At 47.3% G+C, this 27,824-nt stretch overlaps 11 protein-coding genes across 11 annotated transcripts; 4 read left to right on the top strand and 7 right to left on the bottom strand.

Moving 5' to 3' along the window:
- Window positions 1–90: 90 nt before the first annotated feature.
- On the bottom strand, window positions 91–1,733 carry GGS22DRAFT_96664 (uncharacterized protein). Its single transcript, XM_047968564.1, has 3 exons — window positions 1,201–1,733; window positions 656–1,055; window positions 91–593 (listed from the first exon to the last, which is right to left on the bottom strand). Exons 1-3 carry the CDS (start codon window positions 1,670–1,672, stop codon window positions 236–238), a joined length of 1,230 nt encoding a protein of 409 aa, XP_047822226.1. The 5' UTR covers window positions 1,673–1,733; the 3' UTR covers window positions 91–235.
- A 301-nt stretch (window positions 1,734–2,034) lies between these two features.
- On the bottom strand, window positions 2,035–3,529 carry GGS22DRAFT_155734 (carbohydrate esterase family 16 protein). The gene is made up of 4 exons (XM_047960262.1): window positions 3,219–3,529; window positions 3,146–3,168; window positions 2,374–3,088; window positions 2,035–2,315 (listed from the first exon to the last, which is right to left on the bottom strand). Exons 1-4 carry the CDS (start codon window positions 3,350–3,352, stop codon window positions 2,162–2,164), a joined length of 1,026 nt encoding a protein of 341 aa, XP_047822227.1. The 5' UTR covers window positions 3,353–3,529; the 3' UTR covers window positions 2,035–2,161.
- Window positions 3,530–6,201: 2,672 nt separating this feature from the next.
- Window positions 6,202–6,986, top strand: GGS22DRAFT_185771 (uncharacterized protein; the record flags this gene model as incomplete). Its single annotated transcript, XM_047964371.1, has 2 exons — window positions 6,202–6,237; window positions 6,300–6,986. 2 exons carry the CDS (start codon window positions 6,202–6,204, stop codon window positions 6,984–6,986), a joined length of 723 nt encoding a protein of 240 aa, XP_047822228.1.
- A 639-nt stretch (window positions 6,987–7,625) lies between these two features.
- On the top strand, window positions 7,626–8,947 carry GGS22DRAFT_155737 (uncharacterized protein). The gene is made up of 3 exons (XM_047960263.1): window positions 7,626–7,907; window positions 7,992–8,154; window positions 8,213–8,947. Exon 3 carries the CDS (start codon window positions 8,352–8,354, stop codon window positions 8,745–8,747), a length of 396 nt encoding a protein of 131 aa, XP_047822229.1. The 5' UTR covers window positions 7,626–7,907; window positions 7,992–8,154; window positions 8,213–8,351; the 3' UTR covers window positions 8,748–8,947.
- On the bottom strand, window positions 8,948–11,579 carry GGS22DRAFT_155744 (uncharacterized protein). The gene is made up of 7 exons (XM_047960264.1): window positions 11,283–11,579; window positions 10,982–11,230; window positions 10,596–10,920; window positions 10,519–10,542; window positions 9,842–10,389; window positions 9,451–9,750; window positions 8,948–9,369 (listed from the first exon to the last, which is right to left on the bottom strand). Exons 1-7 carry the CDS (start codon window positions 11,435–11,437, stop codon window positions 9,030–9,032), a joined length of 1,941 nt encoding a protein of 646 aa, XP_047822230.1. The 5' UTR covers window positions 11,438–11,579; the 3' UTR covers window positions 8,948–9,029.
- Window positions 11,580–12,173: 594 nt separating this feature from the next.
- On the top strand, window positions 12,174–16,149 carry GGS22DRAFT_198145 (glycosyl hydrolases family 18-domain-containing protein; the record flags this gene model as incomplete). Its single annotated transcript, XM_047966098.1, has 11 exons — window positions 12,174–12,487; window positions 12,551–12,707; window positions 12,757–13,074; window positions 13,129–13,304; window positions 13,354–13,519; window positions 13,571–13,822; window positions 13,875–14,116; window positions 14,203–14,324; window positions 14,374–14,646; window positions 14,711–15,176; window positions 15,232–16,149. 11 exons carry the CDS (start codon window positions 12,174–12,176, stop codon window positions 16,085–16,087), a joined length of 3,342 nt encoding a protein of 1,113 aa, XP_047822231.1. The 3' UTR covers window positions 16,088–16,149.
- GGS22DRAFT_96735 (uncharacterized protein) lies at window positions 15,974–17,107 on the bottom strand. Its single transcript, XM_047968565.1, has one exon. The coding sequence runs from the start codon at window positions 17,075–17,077 to the stop codon at window positions 16,211–16,213; it is 867 nt and encodes a 288-aa protein (XP_047822232.1). The 5' UTR covers window positions 17,078–17,107; the 3' UTR covers window positions 15,974–16,210.
- An 888-nt stretch (window positions 17,108–17,995) lies between these two features.
- Window positions 17,996–19,970, top strand: GGS22DRAFT_96755 (cytochrome P450). Its single transcript, XM_047968566.1, has 5 exons — window positions 17,996–18,320; window positions 18,378–18,858; window positions 18,916–19,316; window positions 19,396–19,657; window positions 19,730–19,970. Exons 1-5 carry the CDS (start codon window positions 18,083–18,085, stop codon window positions 19,899–19,901), a joined length of 1,554 nt encoding a protein of 517 aa, XP_047822233.1. The 5' UTR covers window positions 17,996–18,082; the 3' UTR covers window positions 19,902–19,970.
- A 432-nt stretch (window positions 19,971–20,402) lies between these two features.
- GGS22DRAFT_185777 (uncharacterized protein) lies at window positions 20,403–20,774 on the bottom strand (the record flags this gene model as incomplete). Its single annotated transcript, XM_047964372.1, has 1 exon — window positions 20,403–20,774. The coding sequence occupies one exon, from the start codon at window positions 20,772–20,774 to the stop codon at window positions 20,403–20,405; it is 372 nt and encodes a 123-aa protein (XP_047822234.1).
- A 412-nt stretch (window positions 20,775–21,186) lies between these two features.
- On the bottom strand, window positions 21,187–24,130 carry GGS22DRAFT_155770 (uncharacterized protein). The gene is made up of 3 exons (XM_047960265.1): window positions 22,550–24,130; window positions 21,818–22,490; window positions 21,187–21,708 (listed from the first exon to the last, which is right to left on the bottom strand). The coding sequence occupies exons 1-3, from the start codon at window positions 23,462–23,464 to the stop codon at window positions 21,662–21,664; spliced, it is 1,635 nt and encodes a 544-aa protein (XP_047822235.1). The 5' UTR covers window positions 23,465–24,130; the 3' UTR covers window positions 21,187–21,661.
- A 1,201-nt stretch (window positions 24,131–25,331) lies between these two features.
- GGS22DRAFT_155781 (esterase-like activity of phytase-domain-containing protein) lies at window positions 25,332–27,704 on the bottom strand. The gene is made up of 7 exons (XM_047960266.1): window positions 27,329–27,704; window positions 26,882–27,234; window positions 26,644–26,820; window positions 26,499–26,575; window positions 25,946–26,410; window positions 25,644–25,859; window positions 25,332–25,578 (listed from the first exon to the last, which is right to left on the bottom strand). The coding sequence occupies exons 1-6, from the start codon at window positions 27,628–27,630 to the stop codon at window positions 25,659–25,661; spliced, it is 1,575 nt and encodes a 524-aa protein (XP_047822236.1). The 5' UTR covers window positions 27,631–27,704; the 3' UTR covers window positions 25,332–25,578; window positions 25,644–25,658.
- Window positions 27,705–27,824: the final 120 nt, after the last annotated feature.

The following is a 27,824-nucleotide window of genomic DNA, read 5'->3' on the forward strand; positions in this document are numbered from 1 at the left end:
AGGAGATTAGACAGATATCTCCTAAGGTCTTCGGTGAATGTATGTGAAGTTTTTGGTGTGAAGTATGCTTCATATAATGACTATATTTCTGTTTATTTTGTACTTAAGTGATTTTGAACGATGTGGGCGGCATAATTGACGCCAACCCTTTTTCCAACTTCCACCTCGCTGGCACACCCGAAAGCGTTTCAGGGAGCAGAGCTTATGGCTACCTCAATACGGCCTACACCAAATCTCACCATCCTTGGTTATGTTCAAAATCCCCTCTAGCGTCAACAGCAAGTTCATCGTCGAGAAGTACCCGAATCGCAAGCATCGCCATACCCTTCGCACACTTAATACATGCCTCATGGGCTTCGTCTGTGCTAGCCGCTGCGGCAAACCCGGGGTTATGCAGAGCGATATCCGGAGCCGCCGGGATCCCGAATGCTCCGTGGAAGCTGGGCACGGTTTGGGAAACGTTTCCCATATCAGTCGACGCGGTTATGGGCTTTTCTCGCCACAAGAGGACTTTCTCTCCGATGAGCGACATCTCGTCTACGTATATACTGCACAGAGACTTATTCGCTATCATATTGGAGTATGTCGGCGCACTATACATGTTAGATACCTGGTACGAATGATGAGATACTCAAATGAATTCGATTTCACCTACGTGATGTAGTTTAATTCGCAGCCCGTCGCCGCCGCAGCTGCTTGTATGTTTGCCTTGACGCGTGAAAGTAACTTATCAGCCCCGGCGATAGTTGGACTACGAACGTTCCAGTTCATGCGGGTGTAGTCCGGAATGACGTTCGGTACTGTGCCTCCGACCTCGATGACGGAGTGGATTCGTTCATCTGGTTTGATTTGCTGCCGAAGTAGTCCTATACTACTATATGCTGCGACAGCAGCGTCCAGAGCATTGACGCCATTCCAAGGTTCGTTGGCGGCGTGCGCGGTCTTCCCACGAAATTCGGTCCGAAATTTATGACTTGCAATCATCTTCATCGCTGCGAGACCAGACCAATTGTTTGACTCGTCGGAGAGTTGGTTTTGGGGCATCGGGTGAGCCACTTCAATCATCATTAGCAATTTGCCCCTTAACCAGGAATGAAGAGTTAGGCCCGTCCCAGTTATTCCATCCCTTCAAGCAACTCAACTGGGAAACTCGGACTCTTAAGACGGGAAAAAATGAGAATAATCATCCATAACACATACTAATAGCAGCCGAGACATCACCAAAAGCCCCGGCATCAATCAACTTCGCCTTACCACCCCCGCCCTCTTCGGCCGGCGTTCCGAGCAAGCGGAGTCGTCCGAAAGCACCGCTCTGCTTCAAAGCCGCCGCCGCCCCGAGGAAAGTAGCGATAGACGACGTCGCGATTAGATTATGACCGCACGCATGTCCGATCTGTGGAAGGGCATCGTACTCTGCGCAGATAACCACAAGACGTCCAGAGGAGCCGATTTCGGCCTCGAAACTCGTCGCCAAGCCATGTGTGCTGCGCTTCACGACGAATCCTCGGTCTTCGAGAAACTTCGTGATTGTATCATGCGCGAACTTTTCTTCATATGCGGTCTCTGGGTGCTCATGTAATGCTTGGTTAATGTCTTTCTTCAGGTGTTGATTAGAATCGTTGATCGTCGAGTTGACGATTGATCGTAATTCTTCCAGGTCGGCAATCCCCATCCTTTCTTGTTTTCCAAAAGAGTCTTCGCTAGGTGTCTTATTTCACTAATCTAGATTCCGGGTTGTTGAAACCCGCATTGACTTGCAGATTGGACTTCGTATTTGTGGGATTGTTCAATGTGGCTTTGCTCCGTCATGCGACGCTAACAGATAGCATGAGACCGACCGGTAGCATGACAGTTGGCAGTGCGGGGTATTATCAACTTCTCCCACGGCCTTATGCGATCGGGTAGGTACTAGGCATTAAATATTGTCGCGGACATGGTCGTGAATGATGTAGCTTGAAGAGAATATTGATCGTTACACAGAGAAAGGGGGGCCGTACCTAGGTGTTAGGGGCTTAGGGAGTCCTTTATATCGAATTGCGAAAAGGTTAGGTACCAAGGTATATACAAATATGGATATTTTTAAACCTATATACAGGCAGTATTTCTCAATATCTCTATCTTCTCGATTTTTTGCAATTTTAGATATTTTCCTATCCAACTTTTAACAAACCCCTGGTCCCGCTTTCAGGGCGTCAGCGACCCCTTGAGCGACTACATCGTGGATAGGATATGTTGGGTGCAGATTGTTGAGCCAAAAGTATTGATTTACGGGAATACCGCAGCTCGGAGTGAGGGTATTATCATTCGGCGTGCCACTGCAATAATTAGTATCTTGCCCAAATTCTTTCTTCGGCCAGGAAAAGTTGTACTCACTTTTGATAAGCAGTGCAATAGGCAGTCGTATTCTTAAGACCAGCAGTCTGCTCGTACGTACTCGGCTTATCTATTACTTCCCCGAAACTCTTATTCGAGTCGTAGATCCAGACATTGACCTCGTCGGTGTGATTCTTCTTGAGCGCAGCAGCCGTATCCGAGACTCGCTTGTTCCAATCCGCAATAGCTAGTTTCTCGGTATCTGACGAGCTTTTCCCCTGGCCCACCGTCAACGGGCTGCGATCCACAGGTGGTACATTGATGAAAACGAAATTCCTCGCGCCACTGCTGTACAGCTTGTCGACTAGTCCAGAGTAAACATCGAAGATCTTGGTGTACAGGGGGCCTGAGGATCCCGCTCCGGATCCATACGAATTGCCAACGTCGTTGATGCCGATCCAGAACGCGAACACGGAGTCGCTACCGGTCCATTTCGGGGCCGAGGGGGCTTTGGGCGAAGAACCCGTATAGCCCGGAATGAATTGATCTTCTACTTGTTGCTTTACAGACAGTACCGTGGGTTGATATGGCTTGACGAGAGCGGAGTCGACAGTAGCACCTCCGTAGGCGAAATTGTAAGTCTGCAGACGGGACGCATTATGCTTTATCGTGAGAAAGTCGACCCAATTGGGTCCGTTCGATGATGTGTACCCCGGGTAAGCTGGGTTGCCAAGGGGATTCGCTGGCGAAGGTGCCGCTTGCGTATAGTTGAACCCTACAGGTACATGTAAGTAAATCTGCCCCAATTCTGGGAATGTTTCCTTTCAATTACCTGTTGCCGTATAGCTATCTCCACTAGAATTTGGTTAGCATACGCCATGGAGAATTTGGTTAGTGATACTAACAAGATGAACGTGTGCTTGATATCTTTCCACTCCGTCCATTCAGCCGTTGCCGCGCATGGTGCTTTTCTCACGCACGCTCGCGCATTGGCCCCAACCGCGAGGCATGCCAATGCTACTGCGGTAAAGTAAGTCATCTTCGCTCAGATCGTAAATCAAGGCTGTAAAGTTGCTCGCGGCCAGATTGTGATTCTTTAGCTAGCTAGCTTACCACAGGACCCGGACTTGGCAGCTATGCGTTTATGGCGGACTTGGAGTAGCTTACCGAGACTTAAACAAAGCAGCAGGGAGCCGAAGAAAATAATGTGAAGCCGCGAACGGTTATATATCGAGAGGCCGATTTTCAGGTACATGGGGGCCATATTTATAATAGATGGCAGTGGTTGCTTCGCCGCAGCTGAAGAATGCAGGACTTCTGACTATGGTGGCTTTCCGCAGGCGGCATGTAACCCCCCATTAGGGTGGAGCAATTTTCTCCAGCTCATCTCAGCATGGTGTGATTCAGAATTGGGAATCGAGGATTCGCTAGCAGACGAATTTTGCGCCTATTGTATCCTCGCAACTCAATATCGTAAGGGCTAGCTTAATGCTTCCAAAACAAGGCATAAGAAAAGTTGGAGAAGACGGGGCATCAGGTACCGTCCTTCTCCATCCAATGGTCTACTTTCAACGTAAAAGCCCGCTTTCTAGCCCAATCGTGGACGAATTGGCCGTGATTCGAAGTTGCCTATTAACTCTAAGCGGAGGCAGGAGTTCCGGAGCAGAATGGGATGGGTGTTAAGCGCGCACATTGGAGTTGCGTTGCTACGCCGGCGGGAAGCTTATCCGAGCATCGCGTGTTAGAATGTAATTAGGTAGCTGAAAGAAAAGGTCAATATTGTCTTACCCATTTGTCTGTACCTAGTGTAAAAATAGAAATCTTATCTGGTTACCTATTTACCTGAAGCTTGGGATAAGCCAATTATACGAGAGGATTTAGTGGAATGGAATATACGAACTACAGACGGCCTGCTCAGCCGTAGTCCTACCGTAGATCAGTAAGCAGGCTCTTAAAGCTCAAACTTCATCTTTATTTCATAGTAATAGAGCACGTAACGGGTTCAATCCGGTCTAGTTATACTAGAGGGTTAAATAAAAAAGGGTCTCAAAAACTCGCTGAATTCATCAATCTCTTTTTCTTTCTAGAAATTGAGTAGATATACAAGGTACCTACCTAGGTAAGGAAATATCATTCTATCAGTATCAATTAGTATTCGTAAAAAGTATTGAAATGCCTTCATACTGCTTACCTGGGTGCCTATCCTCGTCGTTTCACGACTATCAGTCGGTAATCAGTCCACCCAAGGATAGGGGGAAAATACCACTAGATAATTAGTCGTCAATCATTCTTTCGAAGCTTTCTCAATAAGTTAATCTAGTATCAGGTATGCGGGTATATAATCAGACTTACCACTTATGGTTTTGCTCAATAAAAAAGTGTTTGACGATAAAGCTGATCGATTAAAACAGAGATCCTGTCATCGGTGCTCGAGAGGACTACGGACGTAAATCTCTCCAGCATGAATTTCAATCCACGTAAATGACGCTTTGACATTCGTGAATCCACAAAATACAGATAAAATATGGTGCGCATTCGGAAATCGTGGAATATGTGGCGATTATGGCAAAGCACATTCACACATTCTCTCAGCTTCTTCCCGTTATCCTGAATGTCACCCCATCGACTAGCCACTATGAACTCGGCAGTGGATCGGATCATACGTAGGCGTAGGGAGACCGGCTTTTTGTTATGAAGGACTCTGTATGCTAGGTATCTTTGCCAGTGTCGAAAGGTACTGTCGAAATTGTATTGGCACCTCATGGGGTAAAATCTATAGTTGTCAAGGAGATCAAGATCAAAGATAATTCGTTCAATAACAGCATTCCACTGTTTGTTGACCGACCGAAGTCGAACTCCATGTTTGTAATCTCGGCGTCGTATCACCCTAACTAGGATGTTGTGAAGAATTTCATAGGGAAGATGCATTTTAAGGTGCTGTATGTGCTTCTCCTTGAAGTAGGTACTATGCAACTATTTAGGGGAATATCTTGTGTAGGTAGGTATATAAAAATAAAAGAACAGCCTACCTGTACCTATCTAGAATCATCAAGTATAAAATAAGGACACTTACCTACCTAGGTAAATATATCAGCTGGGTATGATGAGATATAAGATAAGTTATCTGATAGAATCTGTTCAATTAGAATTGAAAGAGTGGTCAACTACATTTTTTAATGAAACTATCGTGCCTTTTAATAGACTAATGTAATGAGATGAGATGATGAATATAAGCAGACTTAGAAATCAGGGAACGAATTAACTTAACATCTCAGCGCTTCGAAAGTTTACCATAATCACTTAGTATATCAATATATAGTTTCTTACGGTCCTCAAACATCGAAACCCTTGGATTAGGGGGTTTATAGGCTAACCAAGTTCTAGATTAGTCATCATCCAGATTGAACATGATAAGTTGTTTGTAGAATGCATAACCTTGTTCAAAGATTTTTGAAGCAAAATCATGTCGAAGCTTTAATCAAGGTTGAACAGAATATTTCTAATAGAATTGAAGTTGGTAGGTGGTAATCACTATGGTGAACGTGTGGGTATCCTAAAAGTCCCACTTTTCGGAAAATAGAGGCATCTATGGATCTCAAGTCAACGAAGAAGCAATAACATGGATACCTCTCAATTACCTACCTAGGTATCAACAGCAAAGACAAGCCGAGACAATGGGTTGGTACCTATATAGTGGATCACTAATAATGTAGCCAGGAGCTGTGCCGTTCAAATTTTAAGAACGCTAAGAGTGTTTGCTCTTTTGTTGGTTGGCCGAAGTTAAAACAAAGTAAAATATTTAAGTGAAGCTAGTCCTTGTCCACACGAACTCTAACTCTGCCCGGGTTATCTCGCAACTTCCCTAGATACAGTTAAGCAGCGAACGCGATGGAGAGTAATAAACCTACACTTCATTATATGCAGGTACATATTTCTTTTCAATGTCAGATTAGTCATGTTTTGATCGGATCTAACTTCGACGGCAGAACTCGGCATCTCAGCAGAGTCTGTGGTTGCTCGAGGAACTAGGGATAGAATATGACCTAGTTCTACACACTCGCGAAGGTGGCCGGGCCGCACCGGCTCTCAAAAACACACATCCCCTCGGGAAGGCGCCGCAATTGGTGACGGGCTCAGGTCGCGTCATTGCGGAGCGAAGCGCAATCGCTTATTACCTGATTGAAACCTACGACCATGCCGGGCGGTTCAAAGTCCCTGCATCTGGTAGTCCCGGTCACGATAGCGTCAACAACGATAAGATCCGCGAAGAACAACTCCTCTCAGTAGGCCAGACCACGCTTAACCAATTCTTCAGCATTAAGAGCATCTTTGGCGGCTTTGCGTACGCGACGCCGTTTTTCGTCCGGCCACTGATTTTAGGGCTCAAATTGGCGCTGGAAAAAGCATTTATTGATGGTGAAATCGACAATGCTTTGAAGTTCCTAGATAGCGAGCTCGAGGGTCGTCAATATTTCAACGGTACTACGGAGTTAACTAGGATTGATTTCATTCTGCAGTGGTACGTGGATTTTGGGGTTAGAGGGGGTTCCGACGTCGATATCAGTAAATATCCAAATTTGAAGGGATGGTATGAGAGGTGCATGTCACGCGACGCGTGGAAGAGGGCGTTAGAGAAGGGGAATGGTTATGATTTAACATTCTGGAAGAAATGATTGCGAAAGAATGATATCAAAATCGATACAGATGTAGATGGATCAGATCTGATGATATCAGCGACGAGCGGTAAAATCGGAATAGAAATGGTTACACAAGATTGGAGGATAGGGATAGGGGAAATTGGGGTGATTCATTTGACCAGAGAGATATGAGGGGTTGGAGTTGGAGGGGTAAAATTACATGATCAGGATTGGAAAATACCTACCTAGGTACATTTCCTGTCAATTACCGAAAGCACTTCCTCCCTACATGTATATAATTAGTCAAAGGATCCAATCTCGAAAGCCACCATCATCAGTTGCTAGGCTGTGTATGCAAGTAGGGTAGCAGAAAGGTCGGCTTGCTCGTGGTACGTGATGCGCCACCAATCACAAAGGGGGCGGCTTGCACTCCGACACGAGAAACACAAGAGACACGAGGAATACGCACATAGTGACGTCATTCTAGCGAGAAGCGGAAGACGTCGCTGATTGTTGGAACAGAAACTTGATATTATCTGATGGATCGCTTAGATCGCCCTTGTTCCAGCGCGGGGGAGTCCCGTGCGGTCGGCGCCCTGAGTATCCCTTAATAGAAAAGACCTGATGTCTCTAGTAATGATCGACTTGTGATTCCCAATAAATGGTACTCTGTGCCCCTTTGGTCCCTGGACATATTCAGTGTGGTTTCGTCATACAATATTTCTCGTTCAACAATGAATTTTATCCCACGTAGTTTACCTGCTTACCTACCATCCTAGCATCCGCGTGCGCTGATGAATTACCTTATTTGTCAAACCCTCATGCGAATCAACTTATCCATTTAGATTGATCCATGTGTATGTGTAAAGCCCATGGTTTGTCGTTCCGCATGTCGGTCGCTCGTTGATTCCCATGTGTCTACTTAAAAGAAGGGGAATAAGCGTGGGAGCGAGAAATGTATGCGTAAACCATATACCCAGACTGAATTTATGTCAATACGTTAGAAACCCAATCACACTCAATTCATACCACAAAACTTAGATTCTACCATTGAAGATTGACCATGCAATCTCAAGACTTCCAAGACCCTGCTGGTGTCGGTTACTTGGTGAGTCCGTTGGAACTGGAGAAACCAAGCATCGAAAACACTGTAGATATACAGCCACCAGCCCCTTATCAACTTCTTACGCCGGCAGCCAGTTTAGTAAGTGAACCAACCCATAAACCGTCCCCCGAGAGAGTAAATCGGCTAACACGTTAAGGCTGGGGAATATTCTAACGAATATAATGAATCCGACTCCTCTGGTATGGGTGAGCTCCCCAATTTCTCCCGCTGTTTCCCGCCATCTCTTACTACGTAGAGCCGCGACTCAGAGCTTAGAAAGGGGTGGTATTTACTAAATGCAGCTCGAGAGTCCTGTCCGGGTTAAAAGTTCCAGCCTGTTGACTATTGCAGTCTACAACTCTCAAGGTCAGAGATCACTAGACCCCGTCCCCGTTCACCTTACCAACAGTGACACTTCCCGTTCCCAGACCAAGAGCAGGAAAGAAAGGAACCGGAAGGCGGCACACAAGTGCCGGCAGAAGTCCAAGGCGAACGTCGAGGAGCTCAAGAAGAGAGAAGAGGAGCTGTCGCGGAGAAATCAAGATCTGAAAGACGCTGTCTACGGTCTCCGGAATGAAGTCCTGTGCCTGAAGAACGAGGTTCTCAATCACGGTACCTTTTGCGATAATGAACCAATTCGGCATTATCTCGCTCGAGAAGCCAACGACTTAATTGATAGGAATCCCAACTAATTTACTTTTCTTCTTACTGAGCGTTCTAGTTATAACTTATTTCCCCTTCAAAATTTCCGGCGATATCTTCTTGGTGTCAAGAAAGACATAATGGGTCTTTCAGGTTGTCGCATGTTGGTTTAGGGACTCGGATAGTTAGGATTGAAGAATGGACCTTCTATAATCATAGATAATTTAATCGTATTGCTTACTACCCCGCCCCCTGAATCCCCATTTACCCCGCCATCTAAATGGATCTTACAGGGAGCAGAACTTAGCGCCTAAGTCCGCTATATCACCACGCTACTTCGACATCGTAGCGGCCGCTGTGCTAGAAACACCAACACAATAATCCACACCCGCCTGAAACTGCGTATTGCAATTCTCCCCATTCGCGCCTAAGACCGGATTCCACGCATACAACTGCTGAGTCGTGATATCATTATCAGTCGCAAACTTGCTGCAATAATCCCCTTTCTCTGCATCATTAAACTTGTTACAAGTCGCAATAATCCCGCTCTGCGTCGGAAACGGCAGCGATGTCGTGGTCGTCGGGGTTTTCGACGACGTAGATGCAGATGCAGTACTGCTGCTGCTACTACCACCCCCACTACCGCCAGGAACCCCAACACAATAATCGTACCTAAAAAGTCAGCGCATCCATCCATGCACATCACATCACCTCAATAATCCCAAGATCCTCAAAAAGCGGGTAGGTACTCACCCAAGCCAAAACTGCGTCGAGCAATTCGCCCCATCCGGATATCCCAGCACGGGATTCCACGTCGTCAGATTCGCCATACTAATCTTAAACGTCTGCGTGAAGCCATAGCACGTGTCCCCACTACTCGCGTACGCGAACTTCGTACACTGCTTATCGATCCCGGCTTGCGTCGGCGCCGCGGCCGTGCTGTTCGTCGTGGGGACGACGCCGACGGGGCCTTGGCCCCCGCGGTTTTGCGACGAGGCGTCGGTGTTGGTGCCGTTTATGGGGGCGGGCAGGGTGAATGCGCCGCCTGGGGGGCTACGTTACTCGGAAGGATTAGATTTCATGAGCTAGGTACCTAGTACGTACCTGAAAAGGAGAAGTGGGGAGGGGGGGAGGGAAGGCTTACGAAGAGCAGATGTATTGGCCGGTTAGGAGGCTGTCGCATAGACCGATTATGTTCGGGTTCCAGGATTGAAAGAGCGTTATGGTTACGTTGAGGGTGCTGGTTGATAGCGCCTTGGAGAGGCTATCGCAGGTGTCGCCTTCGCTGACTTGTTTTAGCGTGCAGGCGCTTGGGAGACAGGTGCTGTTGGAGATCGTGCAGGTGTCGGAGTTGCTGGCTGTTTGGAGGTCGCCGGTTGTTACGCCGTATTTTTGCGATAGGGTGTCGCAGCCAGAGAGACCTGGGGATAGAAGTTGGGTGGTGCAGTTGCCGGAGCCCGCGCTGGGTGCGCTGGAATTGTTTGCCGGGTCTGTTCCCGGGGGAAGGAACGTAGCGTTAGGGGCTGCTGCGTAACCCGGGAGAGCCCGGACTACGCTTTCCGGCATGGCAATTTGGCAGACATCTTGGATGTCTTGATATTCTTGGATAAGGTAATCGGAGTAGTCGTTATCCGGGAGGAACAGCGAATTGATGCGGTGCCACAGTACTGTGAGAAAGCATGGGCTACAGAGCTGTTTAAGGGAGTTAGAAGATGTTTTATGGGGCATGTTACCGGTGGCATTAGCAGTATTTATAAAGCGGCCACCCATAGAGGTATAAGTCATCTAAGCGCGAACTCCATGTCTCATTGATTCACTCACAGTGGTATCGTAATATAAATTGGCCTTTAATTAATAATTAGCATAGTGACAACATTGTTAGGGATATAGGGAAGTACCATTCTGTTCATAGAGTCAGGATCTGTACAGAAGACACTGGATGGATCAGTATCGCAGTCTAAATCAACGTCAGCTCCAAGCCAGTTTTGAGATTCATAGTAACACCAAATAGTTTCCGACTGGGTAACGGTTGGGTCACTAATATTATCTGGGCCAGAAGGCGAATCTGTCCCATTACTAGACGGCGCAGCATCGTTTGGATCGAATATAGCTTCTCCGGTGGTAGAATTGGTCTGGGTGGTGGAATTGGGGTTGTTAAAATCGTCACCGACAAGACTATCCTCGTTGGCTGTAGGGTCGCCGGTGTAGTTCAATTGTAACGTGCTAGTCCTGATGTAAGTTACCTACACTCAATTTTAAAGTATGTAGGTATGAAGACACATACTCGGACTTGAGACATGCCATCGTAATCCCCTCGACGTAGCGAACAGCTACCGAGTCCACAGGGACTAACTTGCTGGCGACATTGTAGGTCTGGCCAACACAGGCATCTCCAACGTTTTCAACCCACGTACTGCTATCGTCAACGCAGTCGTCTGTACACAGAGTTGTGATGTTATCTATGGACCAGAAGTACTTGTCGATTTGACCAGCCATACGATAAAGATCTGGGTCACATTTCAAGGTTGCGTTCCTGAAATATCGTTAACATCAATCCAACCAAGTACGTCTCATATTCAACTTACATGGCTTTAACACAATCTTCGCTCCACCCTAGTTGAGTAGCAAGACCTGCAGATTTCACTGCTGGAAACATGTTGAAGGAAACGGTGTCTTGAGCTATAACGTTGACAGCAAAAAGTGCAGCCCAGAGGCCGCTAGTCAAACGTATTAGCGCCATTGCTGTTGGGGTGAGCTATGGCGTCAGGAGAGGCAAGAGATGCTGCCCAACGCAAGATCTCGAAGAAGGGAGGTCATTGAAGTATAGGAAAACAAGATAGAACGTTATCTCGGAACCGTCGGTCTCAATGACTCCCTTCAGCAAGCCGGGATTGTAGATGTTAGGCCTTCTGGGAAATAGGGGGTAATAGTTGACATCGTATAGTAGTGTGGCGTCTTACGTTACCCTTAACTGTTTCTATTAAATGATTGGAGAATATGAATATATATTGGAAGATGCGTCTTGTTGGCTTCAAATACCGCTCCTTAGTCTTACATCATCTTATTTCTGCACTTATTTAATTACAAAAGTCCTAGATACCCTAGGATGCTGTTACACAGGCTGCCTTTGACTTCCTCAATAGGCTCATGTGGCTCGCTTGTTTTATTGCATGGAGACATACACCACCGTAAATCGCTTAAATGAGCGGAGGAGAGGCTGACATCGTTGAGACAAGCTTTTCTCCGCACTAGACTATGTCTGGCCCTGAGTCAGTCCTACAGGGATCTCTTCCTGATCGTCTCTCTCGTAAGCCAAGCCAGGGGTATTATTTCGGTATATACCGGAATAGGAGGTAGGAAGCAGAAGCGTCTATTCCGAGATGGTTGATGTCAATATCATCCCCCGTTGGCCTCGTTCAGTATCGCCGGGTTCTCTCTCTTCTGCATATGTCATCAGTCTACTGCCATCTTTGACTATGGCCGCCAAATTCTTCAAAGCGGCTCTTCTAGGGGTAGTTTTGAGTGCAGTTGCGGTTGCATCCCCTATTGACGGTAGCTCACCTAACCCTAACTTATCACTTGTCTCTCGAGCGCTTCCCATTGGCACTTGTAACCCTAACACACCTTGTCCAAACGGCGCCTGTTGTGGAAGCAACGGCCTTTGTGGCTACTCGCCAGCCGAATGCGGTACGGGTTGTACTTCTAACTGTGATGCCAAAGCAGCATGCGGTCAATATGGCAAACCCGGACAGCAGAAATGTCCTTTGAATGTCTGCTGTTCTGAATTCGGGTAAGCTCTGATGGGATATATCAATCTTACTCTTATGTTGCTGGACACTTACATCTCTCCTAGGTTTTGTGGTAGCACCTCAGATTTCTGTGGTAAAGGATGCCAAACTGGCTTTGGCACATGCGGTGATGCACCTAAGCCATCATGTTCAAGTTCGGGTGTGAACAAGCGTACCATAGGCTACTATGAGTCGTGGGCCTCAACTCGCAAATGTCAAAGTGTATGTCCGCTATACATCAACTTCTGCTCTTTTCCCTAACCTTGACAAGGTACAACCGGAGGACCTCAATCTAGCTGGCTTCACTCACGTGAATTTCGCATTCGCATTCTTTGATCCGGATACGTTCCAGATCTCCCCCATGGATTCAAACTCAGCGACTTTGTATCATCGCTTCACTGATTTGAAGCAGACCTACAGCGGTCTTCAGACGTGGATATCCGTTGGCGGATGGTCGTTTACAGATCCAGGCCCAACAAGACAAGCTTTCTCCAACATGGCCAGCAGCGCCGCGAACCGTCAAAAGTTCATCTCGGGTGTCCTATCATTTATGAACACCTATGGATTTGATGGTCTTGATATCGACTGGGTAAGTACCATTCTGCGCATATTATAATACTCCGCAATCTAATGCGCCATGCAGGAATATCCTGGTGCAGATGACCGCGGAGGTGTGCCTGCAGATACTGACAATTTCGTGACATTGGTGAAAGAGTTGAAACAGGGATTAGGTTCGAAAGGCCTGACGGTGACATTGCCAACCAGCTATTGGTACTTGCAGCATTTTGATGTCAATGCAATGCAAGATTATGTCGACTGGTTCGTTTGCTCTCCCTTCTTTAGATATGTTGTCACTAATAAATACCAGGTTCAATCTCATGTCATATGATTTACACGGGACATGGGATGCTGATTCGCAATTCGTCGGCGCCTATATTGCTCCCCATACGAACTTGACAGAAATCGACCTCGGCCTGGGGCTTTTATGGCGTGCAGGCGTAGCCTCATCAAAGGTTGTCCTTGGCCAAGGTTGGGTGAGTAGTTCTATGCCAAATTACCTAATACCGAGTACTAAGACACAGTAGTACGGTCGCTCGTTCACTCTGAAAGACCCTTCATGTAATACACCGAACGGTGTGTGCCAGTTCAGCGGTGGTGCCGATGCTGGGCCTTGTTCAGCTACCTCCGGTATTCTCGACTATCAAGAAATCGTTGATATAATTGACCAACACAGTCTCAAACCATCATGGGATAAGACTGCAGGTGTCAAATGGATTACTTGGGATAGTAATCAATGGGTGTCGTATGACGACGATGACACCTTCGCACAGAAGAAGGTAAGTTTTCCCAGCTCCACCGGCTAGACTATGCTGACTATTTCTTCTAAAGTCGTTTGCGAATGACCGCTGTCTTGGTGGTATGATGGTCTGGGCCATTGACCAAAAAGACCAATCTTCGTCAAACAATCTAGTCTCGGGGGTAACCAAGGACCAGCAAAACAATGCCAAGCAATCTTCTGCTGACCAGGCTGGTAAACTTTCATGCTACACTACTGACTGCAATGCCAAATGTAAGAAGGGCACAAACCAGGTTACCCAGATGAATGGTCAACCTGGTCAATTGTCCACCAGGTAAGTCGCGATTTTTCTTTCTTTCCCCTCCGTCTCCATAGGGTAGAGATCCTTTCCTCACGTCTTTAATGCTAACAACTTGATAGCGGACGTTGCCCTAAGGGACAATATCGAAACCTATGCTGCAATGATGGAACTACCATGGGTAAATGCCAATGGCGCGGATATCGTGGGGTGGGGTTATCGTGTATCTCTGGCTGTGCAGATGGTATGTCATAACTAACAATCTCGAGATGAGACTAACATGTTAATATCAGATGAAACCGAACTTGTCACCGATACCAACAACCACAGCGGAAAGAAAGACCAAACGTGCAACGGTGGCTTGCAATCTTACTGTTGCTCAGGTTTCAAACCTCCGCCCTCAAAATCGGACCTCGCGAAGCAAGCTGCGGACGCGGCGAAAGACGCAGTAGAAGCGGCCGCAGAACAGTTGGCGCTCGATGTCGCAGCAAAAGCCTTCTGTCGAATCGCCGTCCCCGCACTCCTAGCACCGCTAGAGCTCGTGGAAGATCTTATCCCTATTATCGGTAAGTCTTAAGAATTCGTATTAACAGCAATCTAAGCGTATTTGCTGCTCACACTTATATTCAGGTTGGATCGCAGATGCCGCGGAGATCGCAGCGACTCCGGAACTCATCCAGCTCTGCGTTAAAGGTATCGAGAAAGAGGGGAAAGCCGAATTTAAAGTGTTCGGAAAGAAGCACACCATATCCATGGAAACTAAGACGAAGCCAGTTTCTTCGAGGGCAGCACCCTCCAGCCATAGCCCCCTGCCCACGAGCTCCGCTAACTGTAAGCGAGCGGATGCTCCCGACAACTGCGGTAAACCTGTCCGTTATGGCCCGGACAGTTCCGTATGTACGGCGTCGACGACCTACGAGCCGGCCCCGGTAGTTTCGGTCTGCACCGGCTCGAGGTGGAAACAGGCATGTTTGCATTACAGCTCTGTGATTGACCATCATCCCGAATGGAAGACATTAAAGTGTCCTATACACACCTACTGGCGGCCACTTCGGCCGTGGGCAGATCAGTGGGATCAAGATCATAATGAAGAATGGTGAGAGGAATATTGAAGAATCCACAAAGTCAAATGGCTAACAAGCAGTATTTAGGTACGACGGTTTCATGCAGTCCGCCAACGTGAACTGTCAGCCCGACGAGTATCCGCCTGCCGCATTTATGCAGTTTCAGGGGAGGGAAAATTCTCCCAAACAATACATACGCTTTGCTCCGGGATCCCAGAATGGAGGGGCCGGCTCATCCCTTTTTAGATTGAGGTTCTGCGGATACGACGACCACGGCGATCTCCCCGTTGAAAAAGTCGGTGTAAGTCATATCAAAGATATAAACAAAGGAGGATACAAGATAAGAATCATGCATTATTCCGCGCGAACGACCCGCAAAGCAGTCAGAATCGACTTCGATAATGGTGTTGTAGGACCGGCCGGCGACCAATATGGGCTGACAGCAAACCCGTGTTGGCCGAGTACACTCTTGTACGATCCCGGTTTCGCGCTGCTCACAGACGACGAGTATTATGATGCACATAAGGATGCTCAAGCGTATGCCAGGAGAAACTATAAGGGCCTCATTCCACAAGATGTACTTGGTAACCATCAGCCTAGGCCAGGATACACGAAGAGAGATAGGAAGGCACACGACCTAGATCCCAATGCTTGGGTATTCGACGACGGAAACAGCACTCGGCGTGTCACGGATGAGGAATTAAGGGAAGATCTGGGTATTCTGAGATGTAGTTCAGCTGATTGCCAAGAGGAGATGAAGGTACTGGGTATTGAAACAGCGCGCGTCGTGCAGCCTGATGAGCCTGGATACCACCAAGTTCAAACAGCAGTCGCATCAACAACACAGACAGTGCTAAAAGCCGCTGTTACTCCAGTGAGCAGCGCCACTGCTTCTAGCGGCCCCCGTGGAACACCCGCGCAACCACGGGTAACTGGTTTATGATTGGCAAGATTTAGACTGTAGCTCAATCCAAGCACAACCTATTCCTGTTAAATAGTCGTCGATAATTCACATATATCTATGTGAATAGTACGAGAACATTCCATGCAATGCCATTTAGCTGTCTCAATCAAATCGACCCGCATCTGGATTGTATGCATCCCTGTGCCGTCTCTCATCCGCATCTCTGTTCTTCTCCATCTCCAACAACTCGGCTCTGCATCGCCCCTTATCGAAGTGATCGGGCCATCCATAGCGGAGATATGTATTATAAACATCACCCGCATGCTTCTTCGCTCTCGTTCTCGCTTCGCGCTGTATCCTATCGAATTCACTTTCCTGGTCGGGAGTGACGTCATCTTGAAGCTGCCACGGCTCCAGCCGCTCTTGGTTTAGGAACTGCTCTTCTTCAAAACGCGAATCGGCGCGACTATAGAACCTACCCGTCTGCGGCCTGCCTATCGGGTTCGGTACGAGCGTCCAGACGAGTTTCTCATATTTTCGCCGCCAGGTATCCAATAGCTCAACGGCGGGCGTTGTGCGAAACCCTCTCCAATTTTCTGCCTCGGGAAGTGCTTCAAATTCCTCGTAAGGAAGCACGATTTCGGTCCCGCTATTGGAGTATTCAGTTATGGTGCCTTCGTTAGTGTCGATGATTAAAGATGTGCCTTCTCGGTCGTGGCTGCGTGTGAGATAAACGCAATGGGCTGGGAGGGGATAAATTTCTTCTTGGAAGTTGTAGTTTTCGGGGTTAGAGTAGCAAATAGGAATTGTCTCCCAATGAATAAGGAGTTTGCGAAATGAATTGACCGAGCGGAGGTATGGGAGATGACGAAGTAAGTCCATGACAGTTTCGTTTTTCCCTTCGATGCTGACGGTATCCCAGCCGTTCGGAGGGGGTAAAATGAGTGCATTCTCGTCCATATATGGGTGCCGTATGACTTCTTGGTATAATCTCAAGACCGCACTCGAAATTTCATCGCGGGAATACATCTTGGTCAAAGTCGCATGAGCGAATTGGATGTTGTAAGTGTGTTAGAGAAAACACGGGGCTTGGCCCGGATTTAAATATTATATTATGGGGCAACCAAGATCGGTTTAAGTGGGTAGCGACGGTGTGACGGCATGGGTCAAGCTTTAATTCCCCACAAACGGTCAGTGCACTATGTGATCCACATAGTGCACTGACCAGACAAGGTAAATCCCGGAACAAGGTATTACCGCGTAGATGGTAAATACTTCTGATTGGTTGTTTTTAGCGTGGTATTACATATCATGCAGATATTATAGGTGGATATTAACCAATAAAAAGAATATCAGCCAAGGCGCTCGGTTCCGTAGAGGCTTTCCGCACTGAATCCACAGGCTTTTCGCATCATAACCACCTAGCAAACACAACAATATGGAGGTTATGTATCATGGCTACACCTCGCGATCATAGCTCTAATCTTCTTGTTACACGAGGCACTTGCATAATTGCCACTCTCGAATCAGTTTTGATATTGACCCTTCTGCATTACTTTGCTGCTTACGTTACTGGGTAAGTTCGCTGAATGAAGTACAAATCCGGATCATGATCTACCGGCTTTCGAGTTTTGGAGGTGTCGAATTTTAGCCAAGGGGTATTCTCGTGCCAACCCATCGATGTTTCTTGACTCGATAGTTCAGGTCTACTATTACAGTCCCATGCGAATACAACTCACCTGGTCTAGTGTACCAGTTGAAATGATGCTCTCAACTAATCAGAGCGTAGCTTTTGTGGGTTACGGTGGGTTATTCAGCAACATGGGATGTTTTCGGACTGGTTTATACCTACAAATCTAGGTAGACCTGGGGCATTCAAGATTAAGGAAGAGTATAAATATGAGCAATCCCGCAATGCTACAGTAAATCCATGGTCTATATTATTGCCAACTCAACAGCTCGGCCGAGACAGAATCCGGGTATCCCATCTCAATCCTCACCCCTTATTCCATATGCTGTGACTTACTCATCAAAATGGATTATGCGGAACTATTAACAGTCCACCACTTAGTTTTATCACTTTCTGTTTCAGTGGGGATATGGATGATATATCAACTACTCAATACACTATACAACTTGTCACCGCTTCATCCCCTAAGCCATATTCCGGGGCCTTGGCTCTCAAGAGGAACATACCTGCCCGAGTTCTACTACGATCTGATGAAGTATGGCCGATATACGAAACGGATCCAGAAGATGCATGAAAAATACGGTAATGGCCAAAGCCTTCCTAACTCATTATGAGTAGATAACTAACACACAATGCTAGGACCTATCGTTCGTATTAGTCCCGACGAGGTGCACTGCAGTGATATAAACTTCGTCGACGAGATCTACGCTGTTGGCAATCGTAAGCGGAACAAGCCCTTGCATCTTATCAGTGGCTCGGCACATACTGAGTCGGGGTTTGGCACAATGGATCATGCCTTGCACAAACTACGCCGAGGACCCGTGGCCAAATTCTTCGCTCGGGGGATGATTTCACGGCTGGAAGATGATATCCATAAGCTGTCGCAAGTCCTCTGTGACAAGATATTAAAATCTGGAGATAGCCCAATCGACGTTGTTGTGGCTTATAGTTGCTTCGCTTCAGACACGATCTCATCTTATTGCTTTGGCGAAAGCTTCGGCTTTCTGGACCAGGAGGGGTGGTACCCTAACTTCCACGTCCCCGAAATCGCCATACTTAAGCCTGCATTCGCCCTTCGATTTTTCCCCGTTCTCAGACATCTGTTCAGTCTCGGTGATTAGTTCGTTGCCCCTTTCTCACATGATGTTAACTTGCCGAACTTTCTAACAAACACAAGTTTCATGGACTACCTTCCCGCTGACTTCGCGCTCCTCATCCGAACGCTCAGAGTCGACGTGCCAAAGCAGGTCAAGAGCGTGCAGGCTGAACTCGATTCGGGCGTAGTGAGAGATCGACCTACTATATTCAGTTCCTTGTTAGAATTACCACGTGAGCAGAAGGAAGCATTGGTTCTAGGTGACGAAGCGGCGGCCCTTCTTGGCGCAGGGACGATTACTGCGAGCTGGACTCTTTCTGTCATCACATACGTATTGCTCACGAAGCCTGAGATGCTGGCAAAATTGACAAAGGAACTTGAAGATGCCATCGATGATCCCCGACATCTGCCAAATTGGAATGTTCTTGAGACTCTGCCTTATCTTGATGGAGTTATTCAAGAGGGGCTACGCCTCTCTTATGGTAAGTTGCGGTCCTTCATTCGCCCCTGTTTTTCCTCGCCTAGAGAGAAATCTGAAATGGCTAATATCTTTCACAATAGGTGTTTCAGCCCGTTCACCACGCGTCGCAACTGAAGAGAACCTAGTATACCGTGGAGAATGGAACAAGAAGCCCGTTGAATATGTTATTCCCAAAGGTTATGCTATCGGCATGTCATGTGTCATATCTCACCACAATGAAGACATCTTCCCCGACTCTTACTCATTCAAACCGGAACGTTGGTTGGATGCCGAGAACAGAAAACAGCTTGACCGTGGCATGTTCGCATTCTCTAAGGGGAGTCGTTCTTGCCTAGGAATGAAGTAAGTCGCCATTTTATTCACTCAATTCTAGAGAAAATACGGGACAAATTTATGCTAATTGAATACATAAAGCCTTGCGCTATGTGAGATATATGTAGCTCTGGCTGCGCTCACCTTACGTGTCTTTCCACGAGCGCGCCTTTTCGAGACAACAGAGGATGACATACTTTACGACCACGACATGTTCGTACCTATGCCCAAGGCTGGAAGCAAAGGGGTACGCATAGCCGTCGCAGCTAACTAGGCGATCGTTTAATATATTTTGCGTATATATCATGTACGTTATTTTGAACGGGATACATAAGATGAAAGGAAGTTGATAAGATATGTATTCAACGAGTAACAATAATGTACATCGATCAAAGGGGATCATGTAACAAAGGAATTCACATGGGGATTTAGCCATGGTATTTCTATCAACACGATATTGTAAGATATACTTTATGCCTAGTGAGTACCTAGTATTCATAGGTAGGTAGGTGTAGATGCAGAAATTTCTGCCCCTTTTCTCTACCGAGTCCCTTTCGCTTAAACAAACAACTTTAAAGTCACCTAGAAAACGGAATGATTTGTTTAAATGAACAATGCATTACGTATTAATGGATATAAACATCCCAACAATTAAAAAATACCTACCTTGGTATCAATATCGCAGTACACCAAAACAGAACTCCTTACGGCCGAGGTGAACCCTCACCATCGCGTGTCCCTACCCAACTAACCAACCCAACCCCACCGACCTACCTCAAAACGTCGCCCCCTGCTGCTCCTCACTAAACCGACACCAATCCACCACATCCTCGCAATACCTCGCACTCATATAAAAGAACGCCCCCTTCTTCACGGGCGCCATATCCAGACACCTCTCCATCCGCAAAGGCATAGCATCCTCCCTCTCCACAACAAGTCTACCACACGCCGCCTTCGTAGGTTTCTTCACAATGAACTTACCTGGAAGCCAAGTCTTCTTCTCCTCCGTAGCACTAGTAGGCGTTTCCACCTCCCCCAGACTCGGCCTCCTCCGCGACGCATCTTCATCGAGCTGGCGCGCAGCTTCTCGCTGCTCTTCGCGCACGGCGGCTTTTTCGCCGGCGATGCCTCTGTTGTAGCGCGTCATTTCTGAATGGGGTTGTGTGTTGTTATGTGTGATTAATATGGGGTTTAGTAGAAATCGCAGCTGATGAAACCGAGATTCCTTCGTGCATCAAAAGAAAGTGGGTTCGGGCGCATTTCATATATATTGTAGGTTGACAAACGGCATTGTGTGGGCTTAAAGGATATGAATGCATTGTTCGCCAATGCTGTGGGACTGAAGAAAGGCCTTTGTTCTGATTGTTCAATTGAGAGATTGGTCCTACCCTGATATGAAGAAGTAATTGTCGTAACAAGCGGTCGTGTCTGAATGTCTTTGATGGATAACTCGATGATGGATCGTGGACTACACATTGTCTCGCAGTCGGCCTTAGCTAAAATAGTTCACTAGTGGTATGAGTTTCGCTAATCATAGGTTAGGTATATCTTCATATTCATACATCTGATTAATAGAATATGGAATTAGATGAAAATAATATTAGGTATATGTGAAGAAATCATCAAACGTCATTAGATCATCATCATGTTCCACTACAAGGAAGCCAAACTCTCGGTGCGAGAGTCGGGCGACAAGCAGACAATTGAATCAAGACCAACAATGAATAAGATCATCAAATATATAACTCGAGTCCTAGATGGAGGCTCTGTCTTTGACCAAACTGTGCGCAATAAACTCCCCTTCATCCTCGCCAACACCAGAAATTTGCCCACAGGCTTGTGTAGAACGCCACACACCAATCTATGATATAATTTCGTGAATACCGATTTAGTGTAATCGTTAAATCTGAGCAGTTCAATAAATCATTTCGCATTATCGTAAGTTTCCAACGTCAAGGCTGATATCGGTTGCTTGTTTCGCTTCGAAGGTTGATAGTCTGAAAATTAGAGAGGTAGTTGAATAGAATGAAGCGACTAGGTGAGGGTTGCAAGCATGGCTCTCATTAGACTAGGTGGGGGTCCTGTTAGAAAGTCGATGTTAGCCTAGTCTCTTCTAAAATCAACGATAATTCAATGCGAGGAAGCGCACCTTCACCTAGCGATACTTAGGCACGCTGATGGACATCCTACCTTTCTTGTCCTTCTCGATGCGCACCCCGCGCCGTGGTTCCTCAATCCTCTCCACTTGTTCCTCGTAGAGGACAAGTTCACCTGTTGGCAGACGCTCGGCCGATACTAGTTCGCGCTCGGTACTGTGACTGTGGGACCGGTGACGGGAGTGCGAATGATGGTGGTGATGCCGTCGTTCGGGTCTTAATAAATCACGCTCTGCCTCGAGTCGCGCGATCTCCATTTTGATTTCTCTATCACCTCGCCGTCGGTCGCTAATTAATGCGAGAGGTCCGACGGCAACCTCATCGCTAAATTCCCGTTCTCGTGGTTCCATGATGACCGGGGTGCGGGTGGTAGAAGTGGAATGGCTGCGATGACTGCGATAGCTTCGAGTAGGTGAAGCCTCACGGATGAAAGTTTCCCTGACCATCTCCACAGGCGGTGGCGGAGAGGGGGCGACAGGCGCAGCAGTATGAATAATTGATGGAGGGGGAGGTGCAACAATAGGCGGTGGCGGCGGTGGCGGCGGTGGAAGAGTAAATATTTCCTCTCTTCTTTCTTCCACAAGACCTGCGGCCGATGACCGAGCAGCGGCGATCTCTAGTTCGGACTTCTTATATTCTTCGCTTAGCTTCAGAAGGTCATCGATGTTCTGTTGACCAAGCGCTTTTTGTACGATGAGGACGTTACCCTAAGAACGATTGTTAGAATGGCCAAAATAAATTGTAAGAATATTGCATCAAGACATACCTCTTCGACAAACGGATAACCAAGATCAATCAGCGCGGCCTTGGAAACGAGCCTAACCGGAATTCTCGTCTTTCCCTTTTTGGGATATTCGCTCTTGACGCTCTTGATGCTCTTAGCACTCTTCATACTCTTAGCAGTGACGGTAGTACCGCCACTACTGCTCGAGTCATCCGATGCGGTACTTCTACTTCGAAGGCTTTCGACACGTCTGGAATTACCACTATCGCGCCGTCTCCTGGCTTTGACGATTTCCAACTCTCGGACACGCTCGGGATATGCATGATATTCATCGTCGCCATATCGATCGGGCTCAGAGATTTTGATTTCTTCGAAGTCACGCTCAAGGTCGCGTTCTGCGTATATTCTCGGGGGAGGTAATGCTCTGGATCGCGGAAGGGGAATGGGCTTGTGTGGCTCGGGGCGGTAGTCTGCACGGCGAATAATTGGCTCAGGTTCCTCCCTTTCGAAAAAGCGTGGCGGTGGGCGTCTGTCAAATGTGTCTAGAGATGACTGACGTCGGATCAATTGACCCGGTCTCCGTGGAGGTGACGGATGACGAAACTCGCGTTCACGTTCCCGTTCGCGGTCCCTCTCACGATCTATGACGAGACGTTGCTCTATCTCGGGAGGTGGAGAGCGCCTGAAACGTGGCGGGTCATCGTAGTACCTTTTCTCAAGCGGAGGCTCATCGTCCCACGGTCGCGATGGTCTTCGCTCGAATCTTTCATCGACTGAGGTCTCACGGACCCGACCTTTGGGACCGCGAGTGAAGTAACGGTCATGTTCCTCAAAGCGATCTCTCTGCTCTGGGCCTGGTCGGTTGCGGTCTCTCTCAACGACGAAGCGATCTCTGTCCCACCTTTCGCCGTACGACTCTCCATAAGCTAAATCATCTTCTACCCGCATGTGCGCCATTCTAAGAATGGTATAATATATATATGTTTCAAAAAAGTAAATTTAGAGATATCGTGAATATATGATGAGAGGGATAAAGATGGAAGAATAGCGTTCAGCGATAATAACGTTAATTACCGGGAGACTGGCGACGAACGATGGGCGATAGGCGATGGGCTAGCGTGGATACCGGTTTCGAGCTATGACGACAGGAGGGGGTACGCAACTTCCGGAATCCCAACGTATTATTTCGATCGCTATGGAAAGTGCGGCGGGGCAACTTTTCGTGAGTGGCTTGACAGTTGCACCACGCTACGAGCTGCACAAGTCGAATACAACTTGGCGACGCAAGTTCGAGTACTTCGTAGTTTGTTTTCGTTCCGGGTATTTGCACCTAAGTACGCACACCAACTTGCTGCGTGTGACCTTGATGCGACACTACCCGTCGAGGACTGACTGTTAAACCTGACCAAAAAACACGAGCGGCACAACAACCCTGTACGATCGGTTTGCGGCAGCTGGTCAGTAGAAGGGTGTTTGTGCTTGTGTATGTGTGTATATAAAAAGAAGCTTGTCGCCGAGTGTATGGAAACACCCCCGACTATAAATCGGGTGGCAGATAACCTTAAGCTTAAAAGAACTTCAGTTGGAATCGATTTTGGAAATGACAAGTTGTTCAAGCGTGGAATTGAGTTTGAAAGTATGAGGGGCAAGCAAGTGCTCTTTTAAGACATTACATCAGTGAACTGGTGATGCTTGCTCGTCTTCCTATTAGCGCCATGTATTGTACATTGTACAGCCACTAAGTACCCAACGACCCACACTACAAGGTATCCCCGGGAGGGAGCCAGGAAACCAGGACGTTCACAGCTTCGGACCTGAGGCTAAGCAAACGAAGCTTCTTCTATGGAAAGTCTGTTAGTAAAACATCTAACCTAGATAATTTCCAGTCTAATCCCGGAAACATTTAGAAGCTGTCAGTGGTATTCTACTATGATTGATCGGGCGATCAACCATAGAGAAGGAGGTACCTACCTACACAGAAAAGTGCTTAATAGTATTCTGTCAGTCTATGATCCAGTATTTTACTTCAGTAAACCCCTAGAATGTTATTAACAACTTCAGCCTCTCGTCCAACAGACATATCAAATTTCATATGAAACACTTTTAATGATTTACTATTTTTATTCGTCTACCAACATCAAATACCGCGCTAACAGGAAGCAATTATAAAGCCTGCCTACCCAGTACCCATATGGGTGGCCGAGGCCCGGCGCTTCCTGGAACGCCCTAGCAGTTAGCAATTGGGCAGCTTTTGGGTTGTCAAATCGAAAGTCTGGACGATTGTCTACCTATTGATATGATGCAGGCTATAACCCGTGCGACGGTGAGATTCATTAAAGTTACATCTGGCAAACGTCAACCATGTTCAGCTTGCCCAAGGAAGCACGAACAGAAATCTGTTCATCATATTCATCATACAGGCGGTGACTGTCACAAGACTCCCCGCCAATGTGGTAGTTGCCGGTTTTCCCTGGTGAGTAAGCTAGGCTATACGCGTATCAAATAAGATAGACGATGATGTCTTCTTTTAATTTCGATCAAGAGATGGAGCTAAAGGCGATCTAGCATTTCGCGTTTCCTGATGAAAGCTTCAACTTCCAAGATCTCATAATCCAATCTATCATGCAGAGTGACGTCGCTGTTCAAACTGGAATCTTATCCGTGCTGCTAGTACAATGCTTCGTTACACCAGGTACTATGTACTTACTAGTGCCATGAAAATCCATGTGATATGGTCCGTGCACCTAGGAAATCGAGATGGCATTTCTCCATTTTCCCTTCCGCATTTTTTATTTCTCACGACTCAATCCTATTGAGAATTACAACCTTCCCGGCCTCCCTCGCCGCCTCACGGGCCTAGATCTCTTGCACCGTCTTACACATACATTCAAATATTCAAACGTTAGCTTATGCTTGATAAACACGTGCTCCCCCGTAATTCCTGCTGCCCAACCAAAGCCTTACGTTGCCTACCTAGTGTAGTAGTCAGGGATCCTTGAACCAGGAAGAACCCTTCTTCTCTTATCGTTCCTTTTCGTGAACGAATGCATCCATTGGCCGTTTCTCACGAGGTCAACTGACAACGCTTCACTACTATGTAGGGTTGTCAATATTGTATTACTAATAAGACTAGTAGCCGTACGAGATCATCTCAAGTCGAGATCTGGATCTTAAATACAAGAGCCTGGCTATCTAGATTATAGCCGCTACTGTCGGCATATGGTAACTTGCCACCACCCATGGATCCGTTCTGGGTAATGAAATCGTTGTCGCTAAGGCTGAAGACGTAAAACCCTCCGTTCGGCTTGTTGGGCTCAACAGGAACCATTGCGAGGGATTCCCACTTCTCATTCTATCCACCGAGCACGCTAAGTTAGCATCATATTCCAGATCGGATGTGCAAGTCAAGTGCACGGCAATTGGGATCCGATGACCTACCAGCAAATATTGGTCTTGATCACCACCGTTATGTACACCAAATCGGTTCAGCTGTTCATTGACGTTAAAGTCTAGGAAGCTGCAATACGTCGCAGCAGTGATCTTCTTCTTTAACTCTCCACTCTTCTCTTTGGCAACATTGCAACCAACACAGTCATAACCCCCAGCAGCCTTGATGTCCGTTGCGTTAGAGAGATCGAACACGTCGATTTGACGATAAACGGAAAGTGAGCTGTCAGCCCCGTGCCCGGCACCTCCATCTCTAGACAGGACAAAGAATTGGCCGTTGTCTAGAGCGTGTATCTCAGACTGTGCCGCAGCTTTTGGATTCTTCGATGGCTTTGCCGTGGGGTCGTTGTACAAGGGGAGGGGCACAACCCACTCCCCCTCGTAAACGGGTGAAAGTCGATTCGAAATATCATATTTGACCAAACGCGTATATCGCATGGTTTGTTTTTCCAGGCCCTAGAATCAGTTTTAGCTAATGCAAATGTTGTCTATTGGGGATGGTGCAGTAGTCGATAGCCGTGATTTCATAAGAAGTCGCACTTACACCATCTTGAACAGTCGCAGCCTGCAAGAGTGCCCACAGCGATTTGCCGTCGTCTGAAACAGTGAGACCCTCGAAGCCTAAATGCCATAATCATTAACTGCTACTGTATATCAGACCCACGTATATGGAAAATCACTTAGCTCACCATGATTATTATCGCGACCACTATCGGGATCAGCCGGGTCTACGTCATTACCTTCCCCATTATCAACATAACGTGGAGGGCTATCAGCCGAGAACGAGACGTTATCGTTACGGACGGGAACAATCGCATCATTAGGGCGAATGGCTGTCAGCATTTTCCCATCGGGACCGAACAAATCTAAATGCTAGCGTCAGCGGAGACTCCCTACTCACATTCAAGACCGGGTAGATACGCATACAGATATAAGGGCCATATTCATCAGACACCCAGAAGCTCGAGTCTTCGTTCACATATAACCCTTCTGCGTCGACCGGAATGCGTTTACCGCCTGGGCCATCATTGCCGAAGCCATCGCCAGTGTAAGTAGCAATGGGAAGATCAGGGAATCCGGGGTATGAGACGTGCCCCGTCGCATCAGCATCCAATCCAGTGCAAGGCGTCCCATCGGGTCCAGAGAAAAGTATCGTGTCCAAATACTCGAAGTACAAGTTCGGACCTGATGGGCTGGCCACTGTTGCGTTAGGCTGCGGAGTGAAAATGATGTTGAACTTGTGGACTCGTGGGTTGAAATTCAGAGTTCCTTCGGTATTCCTGATGCCTATCGTCAATATTTTTTGTAGTTATATACAACGCGCCATTTCCTGCACGAAACAACTTTCCATCAATTTTAAAAGTATATGCTCACCAACCACGGTCAGGTAAAGACCACAATACGCCAGAATAGCTCCCATTAGAAAGCTTCTTCCACGCGCCACGCTCTAGATGTATAGATGAACCGAGTCCTCCAAGGGTGTCGTTGAACTTGTCCTTCGCATCCGTAACAACGTATCCGTAGCCAGCCAGCTCCTCGTACTCATAATTTACGCCATTGCAAGTCGTTTTATTCACAGCGGACGACGCAGCGACAGCGGCAGCAACTGGCTGGTGATGTAAAGTAGCGCCGATGGCGCCAGCAACCAGGGAGACGGTGGCCAGGAGTCTACTCATTGCGCAAAGCTAAAAGATGGGATGATTACACTCTACATGCCCAGCCATCCAGTAAATAAACACGACATCTACGACGCAATACTTATATTCGACGCGTACCTGACTCTAGCTCCTATCCTAGACCGGGACCCACGCGCGACTATAACGCATACGGCAGGCGAAGGAGCGGGAATTCAGCCACTGGCTGCTCTTCG

Source organism: Annulohypoxylon maeteangense (assembly GCF_022496945.1).
Source record: "Annulohypoxylon maeteangense strain CBS 123835 unplaced genomic scaffold GGS22scaffold_3, whole genome shotgun sequence".
NCBI classification, from domain to species: Eukaryota; Fungi; Ascomycota; class Sordariomycetes; order Xylariales; family Hypoxylaceae; genus Annulohypoxylon; species Annulohypoxylon maeteangense.